This window comes from Sinohyriopsis cumingii, chromosome 7 (genome assembly GCF_028554795.1).
Source record: "Sinohyriopsis cumingii isolate HCF-2022 chromosome 7, ASM2855479v2, whole genome shotgun sequence".
Classification (NCBI taxonomy): Eukaryota; Metazoa; Mollusca; class Bivalvia; order Unionida; family Unionidae; genus Sinohyriopsis; species Sinohyriopsis cumingii.
In genome coordinates, this window is record NC_142967.1 from 11,774,249 (window position 1) to 11,794,598 (window position 20,350).

At 36.1% G+C, this 20,350-nt stretch overlaps 1 protein-coding gene across 1 annotated transcript in view; it reads right to left on the minus strand.

Annotated features, from left to right (window-relative positions):
* Nucleotides 1-20,350, minus strand: part of LOC149794739 (ionotropic receptor coreceptor Ir25a-like) — a 38,290-nt gene that overhangs the window by 6,657 nt on the left and 11,283 nt on the right. Inside the window, exons 9-10 of the mRNA XM_089966229.1 lie at nt 12,657-12,842; nt 11,799-12,141 (exon numbers count right to left, since the gene is read on the minus strand). Coding sequence (XP_089822355.1) covers nt 11,799-12,141; nt 12,657-12,842 — 529 coding nt within the window. The remainder of the gene's footprint in view (nt 1-11,798; nt 12,142-12,656; nt 12,843-20,350) is intronic.

Below are 20,350 nucleotides of genomic sequence, written 5' to 3' on the forward strand. Positions count from 1 at the left end.
CAAGAGAAGTACAAAACCTAGTGTTACGAGCATTGTATTCTACCAGTGATCCTTGGGCCACTTCTGTTGTATCAAGTACTATTGACGGCTGTAGAAGCAGGCGGGAGAATGTTCAATAAATATCTGCGATCATGGATGGGAGTGCCAAGAAGCGTCTGTATTATCTGTATTTAGTTACCAAATTCAGTGACTGAGGAAGCCAACAGCGATGATGTTGAAAGACAGTGCAAATAAGAGAGTGAGAGAAGCAGCAGTGGAGATACGGACATGCAGAAAGTGAGTGGTACCAAAGACAGGTGGAAAGGCAGATTCCAGACTAAGACACAGTGACATGTTAAGCACAGCATACACAGGAAGGCTTGGGTTAGGAAGCCCGAGAAGAGCTGCGTGGCAAGCAGCAAGCACCAAAGAAAGCGTGCGATGGTCCTGAATGATGTACGTGTCGCAGAAGAGGAATGTTTAAACAGTCGATATGGAGATGCAGGAGGAATGGCTGCGCTGAGAGCTGCATGGTCCTTTATGTCGTCTTGGAGCGACATTTAGAGAGTTGATGCCCATAAAATCAACTTCCTAGGATTAGTGTAGGATGTTACCCCTGCATCAGCAAACCTCAAAATATGTGGAGTAACTGATGTCCCTAACAGTAAACTTTGTGGGAGATTTGCAATTTAGACCACGTGCTCTCATCCTGCAATGCAGCTCTGACAGACGGTAAATGTTTGTTGAGATTGCTGTCAGTATATATATGTATATATATATATATATATATATATATATATATATATATATATATATATATATATATATATATATATATATATATATATATATATAACCAGGAGTAACATGAAGTGAAAATCGGTTTTAATATCATGAACTTTGATATAACAGGCGAGCCACAAAGGCAAAAGACTGAAGATAGAGGCATATTGGCAGCAGCGCAGGATTGGGAAATGTAAATAGATGTTAAAAGACAGGTGACATACCCAAGGGAAATCTTTAATACCAGCTTCACGTCTGATATTGAAATATGCTCAAGATATATCATGCAGGTAATTTTGTTGGAGCTGATAGTACTAGGGGAGACTGGAATGGTGGAGACCCACTAGAAAAAAATTGGCCAAGTATCAGCCACTCTTTCACGAAAGCCAGCAACATAGATGGAAGACATCGAACCTACCGGTGGAACCAGGATATCATGTCGTTCAGCACATTACTTTTGGTGTGCCTTGGGAGTCATCAGGTTTACAGGACTTAGTCGCAGGAATTTAGTTACCAAGGTTGGTAAACAGGGGGTGAAAGCCTCGCATTGGATTTGATGGAAGAAAAAGGAGCCGTGGAAAAGCGAACCGGTTTTGGGCTGAGACAGATAAATTCAGTCGGCGCAGACTTGGTGAGCGTTGTGGGTCAGCGCCAAAACGCCGTAGGATCCCAACAGATAATGGAACAGGTCGCAGCGCAGAACTGCATTCAATTCCTTTATAAGTATATAATGAATCTTCAGCGGTCATTAATATTCTCAATTCTCGTTGTACGAATTTTTATAAAATAACACTCCAAAGGCTTTAACAATTGGTTTAAAAAAGATTACCCATTGTCGAATACACTGTTATTCATTAGTTTAAAAACATCCTTTTTGAAACCGTTTGTGATTTATTACCTCATACAGGTGTTGAGCTCTGTGTATGTTTTCAGCCACAGAAGTTGATCAACCATATAACTCTATGAATCTTTTTCAGTTTTACCTCCACTTGTACGTAACGTACAACTTCAAAATTATGCTGTGATTAACGTATTACTCTTTCTTTTTCAATGGGCACGGACATTTTCAATGTCGTTCGTTTCTTCCCTTTTGTTCCTCTACGAATAGTTGCTGGGGATCGAAGAGATCATCCATGCTATGCACGAGAATTTGAAGTGCAGCAGAAGTATTCGATTTCTAATATGTACCATATATGACATATTATCCATCATAAAGGTTCCTACCATCTAGGGACATAAAGAAGGACTTCGGCTTGGACTGGTTATGTTCCAAACCTCTTGGTACATGAAGAAGGACTTATGTTTTGACTAGTCCTGTTCCTACCGTCTAGGTATATGAAGGTGGACATCGGCGTGGACTGGTTCTGTTCAATTTATTTTCTAATTGTCTCGTTGACATCATCGTAATATTCATGTCTGACATCCGTATATCGACGCAGTGTCATGCTAAATCTTCCTTTTATTGCCCTCTTTATGATGAGGAAGATACATTCACTTACCAGTAAAATTAAAAAACAATGAGCCTCATACTATCGCCATGGGCTAAACGAGGACGACTGCAATAGTTAGCATGAACAAGCTGTAATGTTTCAAGCAAACATTTCTAGACTTCCCAGATGTATGGCGTGCCATTGGCGTCGTTCGTCACATAGTAAACCGTAAAGATTCCATTACATTCTGAATATATTGACATTGAATCTCCTCATTTGACATCTTAGAGTTGAAAAGTATTCAGTAAATCTTTTCTTTCAATGGCATAAGTGTTTTGTTGAACCTTTTAAAGAAATCCACGTATTCGCATGGGTACATTTTTTTTCCTCTCAGATAATCGGTTGCATACATAGAAAACATGCAGCTGTTCCGTTAGCTTCACGTCGACTAAATTCTTAGCCGACTTTTACAACATTTGTCTCATAAATCTAAAGCCATAAACACAACCTGATGTCGTTTATATGTTATTTCGGTACTAGGACAAAATGGTAGCGGACAAAATGGAACGGCCAAAATGGCATGGACAAAATGTTAAGTGGACATAATGGTATTGGACAAATTGGTATGGATAAAATGATGCAGACAAAATGGTACGGACAAAATGGTATGGGACAAAATGGTACTAGGATTAAATGGTATAGACAAAATGGTATGGATAAAATGTTGCTTACAAAATGGTATGGGACATATGGTACATATATTAGAATTTCGCTTACTAATGAAAATAATAATTACATAAAATCATAATAAAATTTAAATTTTATTATTATATTAAAATATTCACACATCCATAAACTAACTGAAAAAGAAACCAATACAAATGAATTTTATTAAATTCGTGTAACTTCGGAAATGTCAATTGCATTTTATTTTTAAAAAAATCAAGTGAAACTGCAATAATTTATGCCGAATCTACAAAATGCAACGCTACCAAATAGTAATTCAATGCAATTTTAATGACTGAAAAAATTCGCAACAATTTTGAATCAGTAAAATCAGTCTTCCATTACCTAAAAGCAATTTATGTCAATATACCTGTGCATTCAACCCAGACATAAACTAATGGACAATGGTTATTCATATCATCTGAGATAGAGATTATGTTGGTCTCATTTTTAAATCAGACAACTAAAATTAACTTTATGATGACCTTCATCAAACTGGCTTTCTGGCATTGAAATTAAGCATTTACCATGAAGCCTAGGAATAACTTGATCTAGTGTTTGTGTCACGCTTCCATGCTCTTCCTTGCTTTCAAAAATGAATTGGTCTGGGTTTTTTTTTTACATTTCGTATGAATAAAATTGCAGTCGTACCAATTTGTCTATACCATTTAATCCTAGTACCATTTTGTCCGTACCATTTTGTCTGCACCATTTTATCCATACCAATTTGTCCAATACCATTATGTCCACTTAACATTTTGTCCATACCATTTTGTCCGTACCATTTTGTCCGCTACCATTTTGTCCGGCCACCGTTATTTCCTCTCCCTTTTCCACGAACCTGTTGACTACGAATCCTTTCTAAATGATATATATGTATCGTCTTTGCCCCTCATGATATTAATATCATGATTAGGATCTTGTAAAATAAACCCTTTAACGAGTTTTAGCAGCTTGTGGAATACTACAGTTGATCATGTATCTTCTTGTCAAATAAACCCTTTAAAGAGTTTTAGCAGCTTGTGGAATATAACAGTTGATCATGGATCTTCTTGTCAAAAAACCCCATTAACGAGCTTTAGCAGCTTGTGGAATACTACAGTTGATCATCCATCTACTACCTCTTGTCAAATAAACCCATTAACGAGTTCTAGCAGCTTGGGGAATACTACAGTTGATCATGTATCTTCTTGTCAAACAAACCCATTAACGAGTTTTAGCAGCTTTTGGAATATAGAGTTGATTATTTATCTTCCTGTCAAATAAACTCATTAACGAGTTTTAGCAGCTTGTGGAATACTACAATTGATTATGCATCTACCACCTCTTTTCAAACAAACCCATTAACGAGTTTTAGCAGCTTGTGGAATATACAGTTGATAATTCATCTTCTTCTCAAATAAATCCTTTAACGAGTTTTAGCAGCTTGTGGAATACTACAATTGATCATGCGTCTACTACGTCTTGTCAAACAAACCCATTAACGAGTTTTAGCAGCATGTGGAATACTACAGTTGATCATGCATCTACTACATCTTGTCAAATAAACCCATTAACGAGTTTTAGCAGCTTGTGGAATACTACAGTTGATCATGCATCTACTACGTCTTGTCAAATAAACCCATTAACGAGTTTTAGCAGCTTGTGGAATACTACACCTGATCATTCATCTTCTTGTCAAATAAACCCTTTAACGAGTTTTAGCAGCTTGTGGAATACTAAAGTTGATCATGTATCTTCTTGTCAAATAAACCCCATAACGAGTTTTAGCAGCTTGTGGAATACTACATTAGATCATGCATTTACTACGTCTTGTCAAATAAACCCTTTAACGAGTTTTAGCAGCTTGTGGAATACTACAGTTGATCATGCATCTTCTTTTCAAATAAACCCTTTAACGAGTTTTAGCAGCTTGTGGAATACTACAGTTGATCATGCATCTACTACGTCTTGTCAAATAAACCCATTAGCGAGTTTTAGCAGCTTGTGGAATATACAGTTGATCATGTATCTTCTTGTCAAATAAACCCTTTAACGAGTTTTAGCAGCTTGTGGAATACTACAGTTGCTCATGGATCTTCTTTTCAAATAAACCCCTTAACGAGTTTTAGCAGCTTGTGGAATACTACAGTTGATCATGCATCTACTACGTCTTGTCAAATAAACCCATTAACGAGTTTTAGCAGCTTGTGGAATACTACAGTTGATCATGCATCTTCTTTTCAAATAAACCCCTTAACGAGTTTTAGCAGCTTGTGGAATACTACAGTTGATCATGCATCTACTACGTCTTGTCAAACAAACCCATTAACGAGTTTTAGCAGCTTGTGGAATACTACAGTTGATCATGCATCTACTACGTCTTGTCAAATAAACCCATTAAAGAGTGTTAGCAGCTTGTGGAATACTACAGTTGCTCATGCATCTTCTTGTCAAATAAACCCTTTAACGAGTTTTAGCAGCTTGTGGAATACTACAGTTGATCATGCATCTACTACGTCTTGTCAAATAAACCCATTAACGAGTTTTAGCAGCTTGTGGAATACTACAGTTGCTCATGCATCTTCTTTTCAAATAAACCCCTTAACGAGTTTTAGCAGCTTGTGGAATACTACAGTTGCTCATGCATCTACTACGTCTTGTCAAACAAACCCATTAACGAGTTTTAGCAGCTTGTGGAATACTACAGTTGCTCATGCATCTACTACGTCTTGTCAAATAAACCGATTAACGAGTTTTAGCAGCTTGTGGAATACTACAGTTGATCATGCATCTACTACGTCTTGTCAAATAAACCCATTAACGAGTTTTAGCAGCTTGTGGAATACTACAGTTGATCATGCATCTACTACGTCTTGTCAAATAAACCCATTAACGAGTGTTAGCAGCTTGTGGAATACTACAGTTGCTCATGCATCTTCTTTTCAAATAAACCCCTTAACGAGTTTTAGCAGCTTGTGGAATACTACAGTTGATCATGCATCTACTACGTCTTGTCAAATAAACCGATTAACGAGTTTTAGCAGCTTGTGGAATACTACAGTTGATCATGCATCTACTACGTCTTGTCAAATAAACCCATTAGCGAGTTTTAGCAGCTTGTGGAATATACAGTTGATCATTAATCTTCTTGTCAAATAAACCCCATAACGAGTTCAGCAGCTTGTGGAATACTACAGTTGATCATGCATCTACTTGTCAAATAAACCCATTAACGAGTTTTAACAGCTTGTGGCATATACAGTTGATCATGCATCTACTACGTCTTGTCAAATAAACCCATTAACGAGTTTTAGCAGCTTGTAGAATATACAGTTGACCATTCGTCTTCTTGTCAAATAAACCCTTTAACGAGTTTTAGCAGCTTGTGCAATACTACAGTTGATCATGGATCTTCTTGTCAAATAAACCCCTTAACGAGTTTTAGCATCTTGTGGAATACTATAGTTGATCATGCAGTTACTACATTTTATCAAATAAACCTATTAACTAGTTTTAGCAGCTTGTGGAATACTACAGTTGATCATGCATCTACTACGTCTTGTCAATTAAACCCATTAACGAGTTTTAGCAGCTTGTGGAATACTACACCTGATCATTCATCTTCTTGTCAAATAAACCCTTTAACGAGTTTTAGCAGCTTGTGGAATGCTACAGTTGATCATGCATCTACTACGTCTTGTCAAATAAACCCATTAACGAGTTTTAGCATCTTGTGGAATACTACAGTTGATCATGTATCTTCTTGTCAAATAAACCCATTAACGAGTTTAGCAGCTTGTGGAATACTACACCTGATCATTCATCTTCTTGTCAAATAAACCCTTTAACGAGTTTTAGCAGCTTGTGGAATACTACAGTTGATCATGCATCTACTACGTCTTGTCAAATAAACCCATTAACGAGTTTTAGCAGCTTGTGGAATGCTACAGTTGATCATGGATCTTCTTGTCAAATAAACCCATTAACGAGTTTTAGCAGCTTGTGGAATACTACACCTGATCATTCATCTTCTTGTCAAATAAACCCTTTAACGAGTTTTAGCAGCTTGTGGAATACTACAGTTGATCAAGCATCTACTACGTCTTGTCAAATAAACCCATTAACGAGTTTTAGCAGCTTGTGGAATACTACAGTTGATCATGCATCTACTACGTCTTGTCAAATAAACCCATTAACGAGTTTTAGCAGCTTATGGAATACTACAGTTGATCATGTATCTTCTTGTCAAATAAACCCATTAACGAGTGTTATCAGCTTGTGGAATACTACAGTTGATCATGCATCTACTTGTCAAATAAACCCTTTAACGAGTTTTAGCAGCTTGTGGAATATGCAGTTGAGCATGTATCTTTTTGTCAGATAAACCGATTAACGAGTTTTAGCAGCTTGTTTAATACTACAGTTGATCATGCATCTACTACTGAGTGTGTACTTTTATGTTATTGCTCCTAGTCTGGGTCGCACCTTGTTTTTCTTCATTCATGTAAAGACTCGTGTGTAGTCTTCATTTTCGTCTGATTGCACGTGTGTGTGTGTGTTTGTGTGTATGGCAGAGAGAGTGTTTGCATGAGATATTTGTTTGCATTCATGTCTATTAATACAGCCTGTTCAAAAGAAGAGTCGTGACTGCTCAATAATTATCAATAATTTCCGTAACTGTCTCAGGTAGTGTTACAAGAAATTTGTTAAATTCTGACAGTCAAGTTTAAAACAACTTGAGGAACAAATGACTATCACAACCTGACAAGTTATGAATGCAGCTTGGGAGGAATTTAAATATTTGAAATTTAAATTACAATCGTTTTGACCAGGGCGTCTATGGATGCTAGTTTTACCTGGAGATCTATCAAAACCATAAGACTGTAATTGTCTAACGGTATTATATTGACGTCTGAAGAATTAGTCTGGACAATATTTAAAATTGATTCAATAACATAACAGAAGCTCGTGTCAACGACACTTTTTGCATGATGGAAGCCATCCCATTCTTCACCCAATCGGATAAATAAATGGAAGAGTTTCCCTCTAGAGGTTCGTATTTATCGGATGTTCATAGTTAGGTATTATATTCTATCGAATGCCCATTTAGTGCTATCTGATCTTTTGGTCAAACTGCGTGTGAATTTCATCATACTGAGTGTCGATAATAAATTTCTCAATTCACAATATCCTTAAAATTGCATGGAAAAATTTCCTGGTTTCTATTAAATGAATATTCTCGTCTAGTGAAGGCAATCGTCACAGTATAACAGCCAGTATCAGTTGAACTAGTACTGAATCAAATGTTTTAGTTTCTTTCCAATTTACTTCGCGTGTTACTCCACCAGCTCAGACAAGTCCTAGTCATTGTGACCGGAAATTTTTTATTCATTGACTCTGTTACCAAATGATCGTTTCCTTTAATCATAATTGGAGCTTGTCCCAATTTCTTTAGGCTACGTTGCTGTCTAAAGCATTGCCTTTGTTGCAGATTTTGTGCTTTTGGTATACAAAAATGTATTCCATTTCGATTGTGCTTTGTGCATGATATACTGTATGCTATTTTCATTGAGCTTTTCGAATGTCATACTGTATTCCATTCTCAGTGAGGCTTCTAATAGGTCTTTCAAGCTGGAATTCGTCTTGTCTTCCTTCTCTTTGATGTGATATCATGCTTTTTAGTCTAAGACGCTGTTCTTTAAAAAACCGAGACGTTTTCGTCTATGCTTTTGAGTCCTGTTTCGGGATCCAAAACTTTGAGCTCTGATTCTTTTTGTGATCTTCCTACCATTTGTTGACTCATCAGTAAGATGTTGAAAAAACAACCAGCTAAAATTTAGGTGTTTTAATTCAGTTCTTATCTTAATTTATTTTCAGGTCATCATTGTTTCGACCATTTTTGGTATTCCTCTTATTCTCGTTTTAGTTTCTTCTCCGCGCTGCAGTAGCTCTAGCTATGCGATCTGCCGAGTCTTTCACGAGGCTTTCATTCTCGTTAGAATTTTTCGAACTTTCGATCCTATAATCTATAGCTCATGCTAAATCTACTCATCTATCCTGTGGACAATTGTTTTACTATGTTACCGTAAGATTCAGTTGAATATTTAAACTTTAATTATGTGCATGATTTCGCTTGAGTCATTAGTTTGATTAGACCAATATTTTATAATATACTTTTGATTTTAAGTATTCTTTCATTAAAAATAGTTTTAACGACTGTCCTCATTCACATTCTACTATTATTGTATTGTTGCCTCTTGGTGTTCGAATTTTATTTCACAAACAATTGCACATTTATAACGCGTCAACTATCAATCTCTTTATCTCAAATTTGAGCTAAGAGATTTTCCCATGGCACTTTCTACAAGTACTTTTCATGATTTAACTCAGTGTCTTTCTACCACAGATATGTAATTTTCGCAATTTCATTAATTATCTTTCCATTTATAGATATATTTTTATGATTTCACTAAATGGCTCTCTACGATAGATATGTAATTTTCACGAGTTCACTAATAGGCTTTCTACGATAGGTATCTAATTTGTATCAGTTCACTCAGTGGCTTTTTACGATAGATATGCAAAATATGTAATATAACTAATTTGTATCAGTTCCCTCAGTGGCTTTCTATGATAGATATGTATTATAACTAATTTGCATCAGTTCCCTCAGTGGCTTTCTATGATGGATATGTAAAATAACTAATTTGCATTAGTTCCCTCAGTGGCTTTCTATGATAGATATGTATTATAACTAATTTGCATTAGTTCCCTCAGTGGCTTTCTATGATAGATATGTAATATAACTAATCTGCACTAGTTGCCTCAGTGGCTTTCTATGATAGATATGTAATATAACTAATTTGCATCAGTTCCCTCAGTGGCTTTCTATGATAGATATGTAATATAACTAATTTGCACTAATTGCCTCAGTGGCTTTCTATGATAGATATGTAATATAACTAATTTGCATTAGTTCCCTAAGTGGCTTTCTATGATAGATATGTAATATAACTAATTTGCACTAATTGCCTCAGTGGCTTTCTATGACGGACATGTAATATAACTAATTTGCACTAGTTGCCTCAGTGGCTTTCTATGATAGATATGTAATATAACTAATTTGCATTAGTTCCCTCAGTGGCTTTCTATGATAGATATGTAATATAACTAATTTGCATTAGTTCCCTCAGTGGATTTCTATGATAGATGTGTAATATAACTAATTTGCATTAGTTCCCTCAGTGGCTTTTTATGCTAGATATGTAATATAACTAATCTGCACTAGTTGCCTCAGTGGCTTTCTATGATAGCTATGTAATATAACTAATTCGCAGTGGCTTTCTATGATAGATATGTAATATAACTAATTTGCATTAGTTCCCTCAGTGGATTTCTATGATAGATGTGTAATATAACTAATTTGCATTAGTTCCCTCAGTGGCTTTTTATGCTAGATATGTAATATAACTAATCTGCACTAGTTCCCTCAGTGGCTTTCTATGATAGATATGTAATATAACTAATTTGTATTAGTTCCCTCAGTGGCTTTCTATGATAGATATGTAATATAACTAATTTGCATTAGTTCCCTCAGTGGATTTCTATGATAGCTATGTAATATAACTAATTCGCAGTGGTTTTCTATGATAGATATGTAATATAACTAATTTGCATTAGTTCCCTCAGTGGCTTTCTATGATAGATATGTAATATAACTAATCTGCACTAGTTGCCTCAGTGGCTTTCTATGATAGATATGTAATATAACTAATTTGTATTAGTTCCCTCAGTGGCTTTCTATGATAGATATGTAATATAACTAATTTGCATTAGTTCCCTCAGTGGCTTTCTATGATAGCTATGTAATATAACTAATTCGCAGTGGTTTTCTATGATAGATATGTAATATAACTAATTTGCATTAGTTCCCTCAGTATCTTTCTATGATAGATATGTAATATAACTAATCTGCACTAGTTGCCTCAGTGGCTTTCTATGATAGATATTTATGTCTACTGGTTTTCGACTAGTTATCAAAAAATTCCCTTCAGGAATCCATGAAGAAACATTAACAATCAAAACTTACTGAAAATGACGAACTAATGGTGACTTAGCGACTTTAGTGCCAGAAAGTAACTTATACTGCCCACCTAAGTGACTTTTAGTGCCTAGGTAAGTGACTTACGTTTACCTCCCTCAGCGAGACAGAATACCAAAATAGTATCCATTTTTCCGAAACATTTACAATCCTAGTTTGTCGGACCCCAATCCCATCCTCCTCCACCCTGTATATGTAACATATACACTTGTGGTTTCTGTTATTTCATGGATACCATTGTTGGGCATCTTGCCCCAATGTCAGGCATATGTTTCTACTAACTCACCCGGATAAAGAACCAATCTTTGCATAAGAACAAAATCATTTACTTTGATATATTCCTCAAAAGTAAACAAGTTTCTTTTGTACAGATAACTTGAATATTGTCAAATACAGCTTTCTAAGGTGGTCGCAGGTTCAAACACTGGCCGAGTGATACCAAAAGCTTATAAAAATGGTACTGTCAGCTGCCTCGCTTGGCGCTCAGCATTAAGAGGTTAGTGTTAGGACTGGTCTGCCTGGTGTCTTGATAATGGGACTGGGTGGGACATCATGCTACATGTCTGCTGCATGATGACCCAGTGCTAGACATCACTATAAACTGCCACACTGCAGACATCCAAGCGATATGACTGAAACATTATTAAAGCTATGTTAAAAGACCCAAGCGCGCAGACACACACACACACACACACACACACACACAGCTTTCTAATTAAACATTAAAACGCATCGCACATCTAGAGATTGCCCAGCATGATAACGTGGTCTAAATCTACGAATTACACAAATCCTGCCTTGAGGGGTTAGCGATGTCATGCAGAACCATATTCCTTCCTTTAGCGTGAAGATTCTTTTTGCTGGTCCTTTGTCGTTCCTTCTTTCTGGATTATTCTGATAGCTGAAGGGGCTGAATTTATCAAACAGCCACAACAGGATGCTGAACAAGAAAAACGAGGCCACAATAAGGCCCCACACTTCTCCTTCTAAAACAGTCAGGAATTTCACCAGAGAATATTCAAACGCAGGCTTTTTCATGAGAATTGTCAACCCGACTGGATCAGAGAATGGCACTGTGAAATCCACCACGTTTTCTCTTTCAGCCATGACGGAAATAGGACCGACAGCTATGTCCGCTCTCTGCAAAGTAATATATAAAACTGCAAGGGCCGGATATAAGGGGAGTTTCCATGGTTTCATTGTGTTTTACTTAAAATGTATCATAGTATGCTAAATATTTAAATACATGTCAGCATTCTTTTTTCTGATTGCATAATGTAATTGTACGATCAAACAAGAATCATCACCATTCTCTGTCTGTCTCTCTGTCTGTCTCTCTGTCTCTCTTCATGCTGGTATGAGCTGATGGGCCTGCCAAGCTCAGTGATTACATACTTACTGTGCATATATATATATATATATATATATATATATATATATAGAGAGAGAGAGAGAGAGAGAGAGAGAGAGAGAGAGAGAGAAGGGTATCAACGTCTGTGATTTTCTTCCTATTCCTTAGAATCTGACTTCAATGGCCATTTCATTCTGCCATAGACGGTTATAAAATTAAACGGTGTATGTTGTCAGTAGGTGATGTAGTATTAACGTAAAATGTAGAAGTTTAAAGTTAACAGGGTCAAAAAAATTGGTGTTACCTTTTGCAGTACTTCGTTCACGAGTCCATCCCACGACCCATCCTCTTGGAGGGAACCAAAGTGACTATCATTCACTTCGTAAATATCGTAGTCAAAGCCGACTCGGTCGGCAATGTTTTGCAATAAATCTATGCAGAAACCTTGATATGTTGTGCTGTTACTAGCCTTGTATACATACGGGGGGTCCTGTAAATATACGAGTCACCTGTGTACACTTCAACAGAACATGACATTAATAACATCTTCGACCACTTACAGAAAAGTAAACCTTAGCATCGATAGAGTTTTAATTTATGTACATATTATTTTTATTGCAAACTTCATCAAACGTTATTGGAATCACATCTAGGGATCCTATTTAGATTTTTTATACTGTAATTTTATATGAAAAGAACCAAATCATTATTTTAAGTGACAGTTCAAATAAAGAAAATTACCACTCACTCTATCCCAAAATAAACCAATTTCATTTTGGTATGAAAATTTATGGTTAAGAATGAATTGTGACCCAAATTCTAATTCTTTTGAATAAACGAAATTCAAAGCGAATTGGAATTCATCAAGTTCGATTTGATGTTGTTGTTGTGGGGTTTAACGCCATTTTTCAGCACGATAGGCTATACATGGCGGCCAGTATTAATGGTGGAGGAAGAACCCGGAAAACCCCGGAAAGAACCACCGACCCACGAGAAGCTACTGGCAGGCTTTCTCACATGCCCACATTGGCTGAATCTTAGACTCGAACCGCCGCAGACAGAGGTGAGATGGCAGTGATCCGTAACGAAGAGCGCTTTAGACCACTCGGCCACTCGGGGCCCCAGTTCGATTTGATGAATCGAATAATGTCAACGCTTGATTGATAGTTAAACACCTTAAAAGTTTAAGTTCGGGTGTGCGATACTGATTTACGGATTGAACACCTGTATCAAATACCAGGTCAGCCATGTAGAATTAAATGAGTAAATAATAAGACTTGTTTTTGAAGCCATCTTTCATTCACAAGATGGAAGATAAAAGATACCCAATCATTCCCTCTTGGCTAGGAAAATTTTATTTTCTTTACTCTACTCGCACAAATTCCGAACTTTTAAACGTTTCTATGATGTAAACGTCATCACTCTGTCAAGTACTTGTTCTCAAAACTGTGTACAAATGGAAACGTTTCATACAATTAATGCAAACGTTATCCAGATAAATGATAAATTATTAATGATTATAGTCAAGAATAATTTGTTTTGGTTTCAACTGTGTTCTGCTTTTGGAAATATTGTTTTCTTTAAACTTTTATTGCATATAAGTTTCATTAATTTTATTATACAATTTTCATGCTCGTTTGATCAAAAAAACGAATAAATTTCACTTTTCAAAATGTCTTGCAATATAAAAGCTAGATTCATTTTTAAACCAAATATTACACGGCTAATTCATTCGTTTTGATTGAATTTACACATCACAATGAGCAAAATGTTATGTTTACTCTGGCATGTTTAGTTCACACAGCATAATCAACAAAATGTTCCGAATTTTACATGTACATTGAGTCATAATATTTGGTAATTTGGGTCACTGCGATAAATAACGTTACACCGTATGTTTATATTAATAAAGCGACGCGGGGCACAACAGAAATTTAAAGTTAATGGTACATTGTAGTATTGTTAGAAGTGCTTGACCTCAAATAGGGTTATATGGTAACATTGTTAGAAGTTGATCACCTTAAACATGGTTACATGGGCTTACATTGCAATAGTGTTAGAAGTGTCAATCAGCTATACACTATGAAACACAAGCAAGGGCAGATAGTATTTATAGACACACAGACCCACAATCATTACAGACGGGAAGAGCTTTACATTTTAGCTGAGTTGTCTGAATACAAACTTAAACATACCGAAACATACAAACACAAATTTTTGCAATAATTTTTAGAACTCTCTTTCTTTTTAAGCTTTTAAGAGATCTGGGTCGCCATGTAAATGGCCGTTGGAGTTATTAACCAAAGATGGTTAACACACACCACGCCTCTTCACAGTTCTCCGCAAACTTCTCGTAACGACCGAATAACTGAATAGAAATCATAATGAAAAAAATTTCTTGAAACTATTCACAGTCATAGGTTCCGTTTCTAAGTCAGTTTCTTCTATTTATTTTATCCTTCTTGACTTTCTTCACTGACATGGGTTCTTCTTCTATTTCTACTGGACGCTCCTATACCTCCTCCTTGTTCTCTTGTTTCTTGGGATACTCTGAAGACCAGTTGTTTTTCTCGACATTGATAACAGGTATATTTACGTTTGTCAGTCTGTCTCTTTCTCTTCTTCTTCTTCTTCTTCAGTCTTAGTGATTCTTTTTCTTTGAAGTTGTCGACATTCTGGATCTCAATGGAATGGTCTTTTTCTTGACAAACATAACATGCATTTTGACTTTTACCTCGAGTTGAGTAATCGGATGTCTTGCTGGAAGTGTACGATTCGAACTGCTTTCTCTCGATCTCTGACCATCTTCACAGACTTAAAGCTAAATGGGTGTATTCTCTTAGGGTTCGAGGATTTCTTTTTATAGTGCGAGAGAGCGTATACCCTAGTCAAATCAAGATGAAAAGACAAAAAAAAAGAGACCAGAAGAATCTTAGAGACTATAATGACTTTCGGTGTCACCTCATATGCTAAGAGAAGTATTAGCATAAGCGCGTGCTCGAAATTCTGAAGAACCTGAGCCAGAACCATCGATCTCTACCACATGACAGAGTTATGATAAATGAAAGTCGTTCGGTAGTTCCTGAACGTTATGTTTAAATTCGACTTACCCAAAACGTGACGTCTAAAATATTTCAAACAACGGCTTACACGAACGCCGTAAATCTTATAGAGTCCAAGTCTCACGTTTCAAACAGAGAAAGCAGCGGGTTTCAGTACAGATTTATGTAAATCATTATTACAGATATTTAAGCTACAGTGCAAAACCAAATATGAAAACCGTATTAGACCATTCATTACTCAGGGGAGTTTGAAAGCTCCCGTGTGGATCGAGTTTAGTATATCGGCCGAATTAACGTTTCCGAAATTAGTGACAAAATTTAAACACACCAAACAATCGAATGACGCATTTTACATCACCGATGCAAATGCCACTATTCACGTGACACGCCGAAAAAGTTTATCGGTGGATAAAATTTGTACAGCCAAACAATGTATCGTTCAACCACGAAATATCAAATGTCTTTATCCCGCGCCATATTAGTGCCATGAAGATATTCCGATAAGAATGGTGCAACATAATGGCATAATGGGAGAACATTAGAAAACTCGAAGACCTGACGGCACCTCGTTACACTTTGAAAGTATACCTTCAAGTCGATCATAGAGCTCTCTTGATTCGAGGAACATATTTCCAAGAAGAAATACATTTATGTTTATAATCATCAAGGTTATTTCGGTGCCATTACAACTAACTGATGATTTCTTTGGTATAGTTACTGGTACGACAAATGTGAACAAGGATGTATCAATCAAAAGAAACATATTCATTTGGATGTTGTACTCTCATACCTAGAATTTCAGAAGAAGCTGTTAAAAGTATATAGAATTTGACCCTTTCCTACCATAAAGCGATGCCAACAAGAGGATGACGATTCCAATACAGTGATTTTCTCTCAGTCTACGTCAAAAACGTTTCTGAAACAGAAATACGAATATAGCTGCTATCCTTCCTGGTGCCACACTCCAGACGACAAAGAGGCGTTTAAACAAAAATACCGATTCTTACAAGGCATTGGTTTGCAACACGTGGAAAATAACGAATGGATACTACCCTTTGCCCCCTTTGCCAACGTGATGATGAATTGTTTGTAGGGACAATTGACTCAATGTCCAATATTGTCAAAAATGGAGTACTTTTCAGATCAAAGTCGATACTTTCAAATCGTCGGCGACAACAAAAGATCTCATTAAACACGTGCACATCATACGTAAAGATTCGATATTAGTGAATTATGAAGAAGTCGCAGAGAGTTTTGCAATATCGTCGTAGCAATTTGCGTAACATTTATGAACTTTGCAGCTTGACGTTGCTGTCCTACTATCTAAAGCGATGCAGTGCGTGTGCCTAGATATGGATGTCATCCACAAGGACACCAGCGATACAGCACAACCATTTGGCTTTGCTAGTCGTTCTTATGCCTACCTAATGATCTCAGTTATGCACTTATTTGCTCATCTAGATTTACAAATCAAAGAGGAATGCACGTTTCCTGTGGCTTTTTCTGACTAATGTGACTTCAAAGTAGATTCAACTCGTCCCAAAATGGTCTCAAGTTGTTCTGGGTGGATTATCCTCTACTAAAACTTCATCCAGAGCTGGATTTGTCTGTTTTGGATTAGAAACTTATGCAGAATCACGAAGGGGGGAATAAAAATTCGGTTCCATGACATTTAGTATTACAAAAAAGAATTACGAGAATCATTGTCTCAAGAAGAGACTTCCTCATGGCACGTGATATGTTGTGAGTTGGTGACTGAAACAGCCATTACCTGTAGATAATGTTCATAAAAAGTGTGAATATTTCCTCAGAAAGAGACATTCCTGTGAATGACTAGCTTAGAAAAGCACTTTCAAAATGTACATTTGTCAACTTTCAAATGAAATGGTATGAACAAATATGTCCTTAATGTAATAGATTTTTTCACATGTGACATCGTGATATGAAAAGATGATTTTAACGAAAATGTCCACAATGTCATACGTTGGAACAGAGAGCGAAATACATGGAAGTTTCCGGCCCATTATATATGGACGACACAAAATGACTGTTGCCCCTAATTCTATAGCCGGAAGTAAATGACAGTGTACAAGACTCGTTTATGTTGAAAGAACTGGTTCAACAAGACGACATGATTCCACTGAATTTTGGACGACGTGTGGTTTGTATGTAAATGGCCACATTTTTGGAATTTCGTTCACCAGCAGATTAGTTTTGGCCAATGTGTAAACAGCAGCAAACACGTGACAACTAAATGCTCCAGACATAATTAGTGATGAAGCTGTGTACCTTCGTGTGAAAAAGAGATTTATAGTACTTTATCTACTCTTTATACTTACACCAAGAAGTATAATATCACTAGTTGGACACCAACAGATTTACAACTGGAACGACGCGACAGGAAAAGTATTGGCTTATTAAAGTTATTATGACTCCATTCTCAAAGTGACTAAAAGTAAGATCGTCGGAGTTTGGAAGTCCTTATCTTCGCCATCCCTTTAACATGTTGCTGGATCTAGTGGTTCAGGAAAAACCTATTTTTCGAAAGGTTCATTGAACACAAATAAACATTATTCGATCGCCTTACAAAGAATATCGTGTTGTGTTACGAATAGAGACAATCGGCTAAAGCATTGCTCCACAACGTCAAAAAAGTCAATTTCTATTGTGTAAGCGATTCCTCGTTAAGAGTATCGAATCGTTTCTAAATCGAGTCAGAGACACGTCTTGTCATCTTCATTTACATGTTAGAAGGAGACGACAAAGAAATGAAACATGTAATACAAGAAAAGAACATCTTCGTAATGCAAGTATTATTCACATTAATCATAATTTCTTTCAGCACGGTAAAGCGCATCGAACCACCAGTCAATCCTAATACCAAGTACAAGACAGAACAGACTTTTTCCGAAGTTTACTGGATTAATCCAAATAAATAACTGGCTAGATTTAGTACGTTAAAGTCAAGTAGCACCAGTGATTAAGTTGTTACGACGTGCTGACAATTAGTGGAGACGAATTCCACTATAAAAAGGGAAGAATTGTTAGATAATATTCACTTCAGTTATTCCTCCTGTAACAAAAATGTCAAAAGTTCAAACCATCAACGACTACATCCAAAGAAACCTTCTTTCAAAAAAGGAAAAGAGAGATTCACTCTAGGTAAACATTGGGGATGCTTTGTCAGTGATGACCAAATCAACTGCTCTGATGCGAAAACCAATCATTCAAGGAAACCAAGCAATAAAGTCATCGAAACCGTTTGTGAATGTTCTCTGAATTTTTTTTTAATAAACGGCGCCCCTGGCCAAGATACAGAAACAGTGATTAGGACGACATTGTCACCTTCTTCGTCAAACGGTGAAAACTATGCTAAGCGTTCAGAAAGAGAAAAATGCTCGTTCAACGAATATTCTGAAAATATGTTGATTGTACCCTTGTTAAAAATGGTTGCTCCTTTTTATTATTGATTCATAGACCTCTATTAGGATGAGTAATGAAAATATGAAGAAGAATATAAACAGGACATACTTCTCTGGAGCAAACATCACACCTTAGATTATGCGATAGTCTACTTACAGTTAATAAATACAGTATATCTCTAAGGCGGATGGAAAATGGGAAAAGTCCTGGCTTATATGGATTTACTGCAGAGTTCTATAAATTCTTTTACAAGACTATTTGAGGATTTCTAAAGAGATCAAAAAATTATGAATATACTATACTACAGCAAAACTTTCAGATTTTAAGACTCGTTGAGTCATCACAATTATACCAAAGGAAGACAAAGACAGAAGATATTTTTTTAAAAACTTGACACCTATATCTCTTCTAAATATTGACTATAAGATTGCTTCTGGAACTACTGCAGCTAGGATTAAAAAAAGGTTCTTCCATCAATCATCAGTTGTACTCAGAAATGATTTATAAAAAGTAGATTCATTGGAGAAAATACCAGGTTATTATATGATATCATGTATCAACTAGACAATGAATATATATATATATATATATATATATATATATATATATATATATATATATATATATATATATATATGGCTTCTACTAAATTAGTTGTAGCTTAGTGGAAAAATCTATACAATCTTTTGACTTTGCCGATTCTGTTTTTAAGTGGTTTAGGCTGTTTTGTAATAGCTATGAAAGTTGTGTTACCAACAATTGAAATATGGTATAATTTTGTAGACTTGAAAGACGGTGTTTTCAAGGGGATCCCACGCGGCATATTAGTTTATAATCGATGCTGAGATTTTAGCTATAACTTTAAAGCAAAATCTGGATGTACGGGGGCTCATCTTTGATGTCAGTGAGTATAAATTTGGTCAGTATGCCGATGACGTTTTTATTCGTCTCGATGGATCTCAACTTTCTCTTAAAGCAACTATGAAAACTAACTGAAGTCTATTTACAAAGACGTTTCTTAAAAAAAGGGTGAGGCAACACACTTCTAAGCAAGAAGCGTGGATACAAATATTTTTAAAAAATCCACAGTCAAAATATATCAAGTCACATAATCAGATCAAGAAACTCACTGGAAAGTAGCTCTGGTAGAAATCATACATCCTACCAAAGCCATCAATATCAACGAAGGATAAAACATTTTTATCATCGATATTCTCAACGAACCAATCGAAGAATATTTGAATAAAATTATCTTCTCATGTACGAATGCAAACAACCATCACCAGTCAATTCTCAGTTCAGTACCTATACCCCTATACCACGAGAAGTCCTATAATCTTGTATCGGTTTCAGCTAACTGTAACGATCTGCTTGGAGAGACACTCATGAAAGCTCGCGGATATGTACTGATTGAGTACCATAAAATTGAGCATGGTCTTAAAATGTATTTTTACTTACGATGAAACGATGTCCATTGCCTTTTCTCCCGATTGGTTGATTATTCTGGATAGAT